This window comes from Brassica oleracea, chromosome C2 (assembly GCF_000695525.1).
Source record: "Brassica oleracea var. oleracea cultivar TO1000 chromosome C2, BOL, whole genome shotgun sequence".
Taxonomy (NCBI): Eukaryota; Viridiplantae; Streptophyta; class Magnoliopsida; order Brassicales; family Brassicaceae; genus Brassica; species Brassica oleracea.
The window spans coordinates 26,679,201-26,688,828 of NC_027749.1; the positions used below are offsets into that span (position 1 = coordinate 26,679,201).

Consider the following 9,628-nt stretch of genomic DNA (forward strand, 5'->3'; position numbering starts at 1 on the left):
TGTTATGTTTTGTTGTAAAAAAAAAAAAAAAAAAAATCCCAAGTTTGGCATCGAACCATTATTCCAACGCTAATTTGAAACATAACTGATCCCAAATTTTTAAGTTAACTAATATCTCTAAACTTTGATAACCTGATAGCATGGCCAGTCAAAAGATTTAGGATCGGATAATTCATACATATCAACTTAAAGTATGTAGACCAATACGGATATTATGTTTTGATTGGATCGGATCCGGGTGATACAATGTTTTTTAGAAAACAGTAATTAACTGAATGCTTCACTCTCCTAATCAGTGGCATGGGAGGACGGACGTGTAAAAGTATTTATATAATAAGATACAGATGTAAAAAACAAAAAAAAAACAAAATACATCGACTCGTAGGAATTTCTAATAATTGTAAGCAAAGAACAAGACCGCTCTCTTTTAGTATATACGAAGCAGAAAAATTGGTCCGAGTATTACACAAAAATTCACTTGAAAACAAAGATCAAAACCAAAAAAATTATTCAAAAACCATATGCTATTTTAACATTGGTCGTAGACCAATTCTTAATTTTTTAACAAGTAACCTCCAAATCCTTATTATACCTCAATGTAAGAAGAACAAAAAAAAACACAAAAGCTCAGCGTTTATTGGAAGGATATGTAAGTGGAGGAGGAACTTGCAGTTTCCAAACCAAATCATTGTCTGTTCATATTGTATTTGATCTGCTTCGCCCAAGCGTCAATAACGACCGTAATTTACAAACAACTCTGTACTTATAAAGAACTTTTTTTTGTAACATACAATACATATTCTCATGGATACACTTCATAACGTGTTCATGTGATGAGTATTCTGAGTAACCTCAAGGTATTCGTCCAGACCATACTTGGATCATTCCTTTCCAAGACCAGACTGCTTCACTCCCCCACAATGGAGCCACCTGCACATCAAAAAGATGTGACCAAATGAATGACTATAATTTTCAAAAAATGTGATTCTTCCATTTCTGGTCTTGCTTCTGTTGATATGAGTCCTTTCGTTCACCACTACAAGCCCGCACTCAAGTGCTTCAGAGACACGCCACGATCATTGGACACTGTTTGTGAATATATAAGCAGCAAGTCCTGTACACACTCATTCCCTTTAGCATGTTAGCCCGAGACTTGAGATATATAGAAAAAAGGTTTCTAAGGTTACTTGAGAGGACATACCTGCAATAGTGTCATTAGCGATTCTGATAGCTTCCTTCTCGGTTATGAACCGAATAAGGGGAGCTACTGGTCCGAAAATCTCCTCCCTAAGAAACAAATGCGAAGAACACTAGATGCTTAGAGACACAAAAAGCTAAAACACTGAAATTATGTGAATCTTTCAGAACTTAGATAGACATGATCAGGGATAACAGTAGAGCCTCATAAAAAGTCATCCCTAGACTGTGCCTTTTGCCGCCGAGAATGATTTTTGCTCTCTTCAAGAAGAATAAAACAACAAATACAGAAGAGATTACTCTTGTTAGTATATAATACGAGAACTGTTTCTAGCTTAATGACATACAAACATAAAATATGAACCACCTCAATTAGAAATCAAGGTTTGCAAAGATGCATAAGAAAAAACATACGTTGGAAACAGCATCTTGTACGAATGACTCTACCTGCAATTATTTAGCATGAAGAGTAAGTCTTATTAACACTAATAATGCCATCAAACATTATTGATATGTATGAAAACAATGTACCTTTTGAATTAATGCACCGTTTATAAGTGGACCTGTAATAATGTAGAAGTGACAAATAAATTTACAGCAAAGTAGTAGAGTAACCTTAAATCAAGTAGCTTGGTATATCGTATATGCCAGTTGACAGAACTAGGAACAAGGTACCAATAATCTGCTGACCTAGATTCGATAGCAATTAGCCTAGATTTTTATATTTTTGTAATCACCCAGTCATCAAGATTATAACATCACAAAGCAGACGCATAAGATCCAAAAAGGGACAATACCTGGGTGTCCCCTCCTTAAAGCCATCTCCTACTTCTAATTTTTGTACTGCTTCAGAAAAAGCCTCAGCAAATTTATCATATATACCTGTGGAAAAAAAAATACTAATTGATACTAGATGCAAGATCCATAGGGGTGTGCGCTGTACCACAAGTACTCTGTTCGCACAAACACATGTCTGGCCACTATTCCTGCAAAATATCACAAGATCAAATGAGTACTATAACGTTTTAGAGTACTGACGATCTTTATAGTCATGGATCAACGTTTTTTGCATCTTCTAGATAAAGCAATGCCTTAACACTCATGACTATCACTTAACGTTGCTTTTACTACAACATCCAGGTCTGCATCATCAAATATTATGGAGGGATTGCCGCCAAGTTCTAGAGAAACCTACACCATGGAAAAAAGAGGTACCAGCAAATATTTGATCTGGAGGATATATTTCAAAATTTCAAATAACATGACATTGTGGCTTAGGCATACCTTCTTGCAGTAGATGCAGCAGCTGCCATCAACTTCTTCCCAACTGCTGTTATCCTGTGAACTTTATTTTCCTCACCTGCGTCACACAAGAAACAAAGCAGTCAATTAATATGGTTACTTATCATGAATCACTAACTACAAATGGCAAAGATACAAATATCAGAAAGTACACAGAGATGATTAGAAAACTCCCTGTTGAAAATACATGTAAACGAATCATAGAAAAAAACTCAAAACAGCTGCAAAGAATTGGTCTGCTCAGGAGTTCTTGATGACATAAGAAACATCGTTAAAAGCTAGCCTTCCAGCCACAATAGTCATACATCAGATTAGTAGTAGCGACATTCATGACAAAACAAGCATTTGGAGATGGGTTGATAAAGCCAGATTACATGTTATAAAGGAAAGACTACGTGTTCGAAATCTACAAATGATCAGGTCATCTCCCTGACATGAGGGTATCAGAATTGATTAGACCAGAGATCCTGGTGGGATACATGGTTCAAGCCTAAAATCATACCTTACCGGAGCGCCAGCTTGAAGTGCAAATTCAGCCGCAGCAAGTGCTGTTAGGGGCATAAGTTGAGATGGTTTAATAACGACTGTGCATCCAGAAGCAAGAGCAGGGCCAACCTGCATTACCGTCAACCATCCACATCAAACCTAATGAAATTAAAAACATAATCTACTGGGATAGTATACAGTATACTAGACAGATTGTATAAAAGAGAAGGTAAACTGAAAAGGTACAACAAAGCAAGACTTTCCGAGTAATCATGGCTAAGGGAAAGTTCCACGAGGTTATTGCGCCAACAACACCAATACGCTGCATAGCAAATCAAGAGAGTCAAGCAATGCAGGTGTAATTTAAACACCCGCTATTGTAAATACAGCCGGTCAGCCACATGAGGCGAAGAAATGGACACGAGATTACTGCCATGAATATTATTGGTGTGTGTTAAAACAAAAAGAAACTGGAAAATTTGACCAAAAAAAATGGAAACAGTCAAATAAATTTACATAAAAATAGAAGAGTAACCTTAAATCAAGTCGCTTGAGATGCTAGTTGACAGAACTAGAAACAAGGTACCGGTAATCTGCTGATCTAGAGTCAATAGCAAATAGCCTAATTTTTTATTTTTTTTTCTAGTAATCCTCCCAACCATTTTCAGAGCTTTCTCAGACAGTTGAACCCATCCGCGCTTCAATACAATTTCATAGAGAGCTCGTACAAGACGTCCAGCGTTCTGACCTATAAAAACCATGTCTGATGTCAAAGAAAGACTCTCAAGCTTAAGCTGTGAAATGTATGCCTGTAACAAAACATTAATCTTTGCACTGGGCTCCTCCAGAGTTTCCTTGATCGGAACCGTGACACGATCCAAAAGTTTCGTCAGTTCCATCTTCTCATCTGGCCCAACAGTCACATACTTGAACTCCTCACTCAGTGATAGCAGATGATAAAGATCTATATCACCCATCGTTGGCTTCAAATGCTCATTGTACGTAGCTATGGTCCCATGACTTACACAGTTGTAGCTAGCAATCCGTCCCAGATCAGTAACATCCACTTTTCCTGTCATACTTAACCAAGTTGTTTTTGTCCAAGATAGTAGCAGCTGAGTGTATCAGGTCAGCTCTTCTTCCCTCCAACACTACGTCTTTTGCAAGGACATCAGGCGCTAAACCATAAAGCGTTGGATTACGAACCATACGGTAATATAGATACGTATAGCCAAGCCAATGGCAAGCCTCTCTAGCATTCTGAACCGTTCCAAGCGCAATTTCAGCATTAAGCTGATCAGCAAGTTTTGAAATAAACTGGCTTTCAATAGGTAGTTGCTCATTCATCAAAGAAAGATAATTATACCTTCCCCATATTGATCATACTGAGGTCTTCCAGCATGACCAAGCATCTGCATAACATCCAGGGGAGTGAGTTCCATCCACGCCCCTTTCTCAGGATTATAGACCTCGGTTCCTTTGATTATGACAGTATGAGCATGCAAATTCACACTCCATGCGAGAGTTTCTGTGGAAACCAAGACTTGCACATGCCCTTCACCAAAAAGCGCCTCAACTATCTCACGATCACCCCTTGCTAGCCCAGCATGATGAATAGCAAAACCGCAAGGCAGAAGTTTTTTCAGATCACCATTCTTAATAAGTTCAATCTGACTCTGAAGAACTTCACGACTTGCACTATCTTCTTTCAGGAATCTGCTGAGGGTATCATTCGCCATTGCTGTCTCCAATATTGCTTTTGCAGTTTTTGCAGTTTCATTCCTCGAATGAACAAAAATAAGAACCTGGTGCTTTCCAGCACCAGCAACCACTTTCTGATAACAAAGATCATTCATCATCTGGAACTTCTGCAATGGTTCTTTCACACTGATTCCAATATACTGCTGACCAAGAGGCACTGGTCTGTAGCTGCGGTCGAACTTAAACAACCCTTTCTTAAGATCAACCCGCAAAAATAAGGCCACATCTTCATAATTTGGCAGTGTAGCTGACAAACCCACCAAGCGAATATTCTCCTTCGTGGTTTCAATCTGTCTAAGAGTCCTAGCGACAATGCTTTCAAGCACAGGCCCTCTATTATCATGAAGAAGATGGATTTCATCGATAATAACAAGTCTCACAAGCTGGGTATCACTAGACTTCCTGGTGATGATATCCCACTTTTCTGGTGTGGTAACAATTATCTGGGCCTCCTCAATTTCTTTCCCACTAAGAGACTGATCCCCACTGAGTTCCTTCACAGTAACTCCATAATCCTTCAGACGATAAGACAGGTTACTGACCACCTCAGTAACAAGGGCTTTCATGGGTGTAACATAGACAATTTTGTAATTTCCATGGTTATATGTTCCATCATCCTTCTTATTGAATCCGATTTGCTGGAGAATGGTGAGCATGGCAACATTGGTTTTCCCAGCACCGGTTGGAGCACAAAGAAGAATGTTATCTTCCTTAAATAGCGCGGTCTCATACACTTTGCTCTGAACACTGTTCAACTGTTGCATTCCCTTAAAAGCCGGTTGAGCCCAAGCTGGCATCTCCGTGATCTTCACAAGCTTCTCATTGATATCCACCTTTTTAGAAACCCATGGGACGTTAAGTTCATCATATCCCTCGCCACGACTTCTGTAGAAGCCAGGTGGAAGGACACACGTCGTATTCGCCATCAGGAGACCACCTTGGACAAAAGCCAAGCTCTCCAGGTCCAGCATCTGACGCTGACCCTTGAACCAACCACTTTCTAAATCTCCATCAGCAACAGTTCTGTCCTTCAAACGCCGGGCTGCTTCATAAAGACTTTTCAGCAGGTTCTCCTCCCTCTCTATCGATGTTTCTCTCTGGAGCCAGTATGCATCAATATCCTGAACGTTCAGACTCGTGCCCTCCCCTGCAACCACCTGCACATCTCCAGTTTCCTGAAGTTCTTCATCATGGTCTATATCAGAATCACTATCTTCTTCGTCCTCCTCAAACTCAACAGCCACACCAAAGTCGGTGATCAATTTCCCAAAGGAAACAAGCTGATCAAAAACCTGATTCATCTCCTCAGGTATAGGTTTCAGAAGCTTCTGAATCTCCAACTTCTTTTCAGGATTATTGACTGCATCGTTATTGAGAAGAGCCAAGATCTCATCTGCGGCACCACTAACAATATTCAAAGGCAACCCACCCAGATGCTGCTGAATAAGGCCAAGCATAGCCTCATAAGCATCCCTTGTCTCCTTAGTCTTCGGCTGATAAACCACATCATCATCTCTAATACAATGCCTCTTGCTCTGCCGATCAGAAACTGTATCATCACGCTCCAGAGGCCTTCCCTTAGCAATTCTATCTCCAGAGGACTTAGGATCAATCTTCCCTCCCAAGTTCGCCATCACCAAAACCCAAGGATTCAAAATCAAACAGATAAACAATGTTAACCACAAATCTGATCTAATCGAAGAACTTTCAAAACGCCAACGAGTTTAAACCCTAATAACCGCCGCGAAAAGCAGGGAGAAGTAAGCTTACGGTGACGAGCTACGATTTAGGATTCTCCGTTCTCAGCGTCCTCTACCTCCTTATGATCGATATATGTTTTGAGAGACCTTAAGCTTAGAGTTGGTTTGTTTGTTTATATAGTGCGAATCAGATTGCAGTTTTCCTTCTTTTTTTTTCTTTTCTTCCTTTTTCTTCTAGTATTTTGCCAAAAAACAACTTTTTAATATTAGTTTCCATTTTTCCAAAATCCCAATTTTAAACTAAATTCCATAGGCAGTGAAAATTTTATTTTATTAGAATAATCTTCGGTGGATATGTCTTTTTGTTTGTCAACCATCTATATTAATTATAACTCTAATCGGAGAACATGGTGAAAAAAAAAATTATGCTAAATTCTTTGTTCCTCAAAATTTATACCTATTTTAAAATTTTAGTCAAATTATTGAAACGTAAATCCCATTTTTTTCTTTTCCCATGGAGGAACGAATTTATAAGAAACAATTTTTCTATGCAATTTTGATAAGGAACAAATTGCATAAAAAATCATTTTTTTATTTTTTTATTTTCTCAAATGAAATTTTATTTTTTATTTTTTTTATTTTCTTCATTCTTTCAGTGGTTACCAATTGAAGCTATAGTGTTTCACAGATTAAACTTAAACTGGTTTAAAATAAAAGCAAGAAAAATTGTTTTGAACTCAGTCACAAGTTAAGTTATTATTTATGATTTTAAATAGTTAAATCAAACATCAAATTATTTATATATATCAAAAAAATTTCATCAAACTATGTACTTATTATAGTGTTAAAAGTTTTAAAACACTCATATATTAGAAACAGTTTAGAAAATATCTTTATATAAATATTTTTGTTTGACTAATATTTAATTATAAATTATTTTATATCTTAACTTTGTAACTTTATAATAAAAAATATTGTTTTCAGATAGCAACACAATATATATAAGAATTCTCTTGATTTTTAAATATATTTTCATAATATTATTATATTAGTTTATAATTAATTATTTAATATAACATATAAATTTAATATTATTAAAATAAAATTTGTGTTTTATCATAGATAAAATTCATTACGGGTTTTGTGAAAACTAATAAATGCTCAGTTAAAAACTAATAATAAATCAATGACCTATATAAAAGTTTAAAACCTAATAAAATATGACAAATAAGAAAATAAAAATTTTAATACAATATATAGATTTAAATATTATTAAATCAAAATTCTTTTTTAATTATATATAAAATTCATTACAAATATTTTTTTAATTAATAAATTATTGATTCAGCTGAAAATTATTAATAAATCAATGACTAAGCTAAAACCTAATAAAAACATGACAAATAAATAAAATTGACTAAAATCATGGAAAACATGACAAATAAACAAAATCAAAATAATTATATAACTAATTACATATTTTATAGTTATAGTATTTAAATTAATAAATTATGGACTCAACTAAAAACTATTAATAAATTAATGACTCAGCTTAAACCTAATTAAAACCTGACAAATAAGCAAAATTACCTAAAATCATGGAAACCATGACAAATAAGCTAAATCACTTCATAAATAATAGTATGGAATGACCAATGGCTCCCAACCACTCGCCCGAGACCAGCAAATAAAAATCAACACAATTTATATCCGGACCTTAAAGTGGAGTCTCTCATAGACTCTACCTCACAAACTTGGAATTCACAGGTAATTCGGACTTTGGTGGATCCAATGGATGCGACACTTATAGAAAGCATACCACTGAGCAGGACTCAGAGAATAGATAGAGATGGATGGCACTTCACAAAGAACGGAAAATATACGGTCAAATCAGGATATCAGGCAGAACGGATTTATCCAGATAGAGAAATGCCACCATTATTAATTGGTCCACGGTAGATGTTCTGAAGGCTCACTGCTGGAAAATACGTTGCCCACCAAAGTTAAAACATTTTCTATGGCAATTAATGACATGATGTATAGTAGTGAAGAAGAATTTACAGGCAAGGGGAATACAAGGGGATATTTGTTGTGGAAGATGTGGAGCCCAGGAGGAATCCATAAACCATGTGTTTTTTGAATGTCCTCCAGCTATTCATGTTTGGGCTTTATCGAAGATACCATCAAATCCAACTATTTTTCCAACAAATTCCCTCTTTACAAACATGGATTATCTATTCTGGAGAATTCTCCCGTCGATGGAAGATCATCAGTTTGCATGGATACTATGGTATATCTGGAAAGGTAGGAATAATAAAGTTTTCAGTAATCTGGATATTGATCATTTGGATACGCTTAAGTTGGCAGAAACAGAATCAACACTGTGGGCTGAGGCACAATTTTTGAAAGAGCAGAGGACAAGACCACAAATAGTAGATACGACCCTGCCGTCAATTCCAGGAAGATGGTGTTTTGTGGATGGCTCATGGAAAGAGGGTGATACATTTTCAGGACAAGGTAGGTACAACACTTTAGAAGGATTTGATGGATTGTTAAGGGCAAGAAATTTTCGGGCTAGTCTCTCTCCCCTTCATGCGAAGATGGAAACGCTACTCTGGGCAATGGTATGCATGAGGAATTTACGTCAATTTCAGGTTACGTTTGCAACGGATTGTTCTCAATTGGTGAAGATGGTTTCGGAACCAGAAGAATGACCAGCTTTTGCAACTTATTTGGACAATGTCAAGATCCTGAAAGAGAGTTTCACCCGATCAGAGATTATCTATGTACCCGAACGATATATCGAGACAAGAAAAATAGCCTAAGACTTAGTTCGTTAGACTATCCATCTAGGTTTTACGTTCCCTAAAGTTCTATAACAGTCTCAAATGCGTTTTTATTTCTTAGTAATTTCTTACAAAAATTCAAAGTCTGATTTCAAAAATTTCAAGTCGGAAATACCTTAGTTATCTTGAAGACGCAGTTTTGTCTCTTCTCAGTTTTGCTTGCTTATTTCCCCTTCCTCCCCGGGTATGTTCGCTATTTTCGATATTGGTCTTTATCCTTTGAAACTTGACATTTATCTTCCAAACTTGACTGTTATCATCTCTTTAGATACGACGTCAATTTTTATAAAAAAGTTCAACGTAATCGTATATAGTTGAGGCGGCTAAGGTGTTAGG

General features: G+C 36.5%; 1 protein-coding gene and 1 pseudogene across 1 annotated transcript; both read right to left on the reverse strand.

Moving 5' to 3' along the window:
- Window positions 1-672: 672 nt before the first annotated feature.
- Window positions 673-6,637, reverse strand: LOC106327539 (annotated as a pseudogene).
- LOC106323874 (succinate-semialdehyde dehydrogenase, mitochondrial-like) lies at window positions 908-3,120 on the reverse strand. Its single transcript, XM_013761925.1, has 10 exons — window positions 3,002-3,120; window positions 2,618-2,673; window positions 2,482-2,557; window positions 2,161-2,183; window positions 1,995-2,079; window positions 1,794-1,908; window positions 1,612-1,644; window positions 1,394-1,458; window positions 1,202-1,287; window positions 908-930 (listed from the first exon to the last, which is right to left on the reverse strand). Exons 1-10 carry the CDS (start codon window positions 3,118-3,120, stop codon window positions 908-910), a joined length of 681 nt encoding a protein of 226 aa, XP_013617379.1.
- Window positions 6,638-9,628: the final 2,991 nt, after the last annotated feature.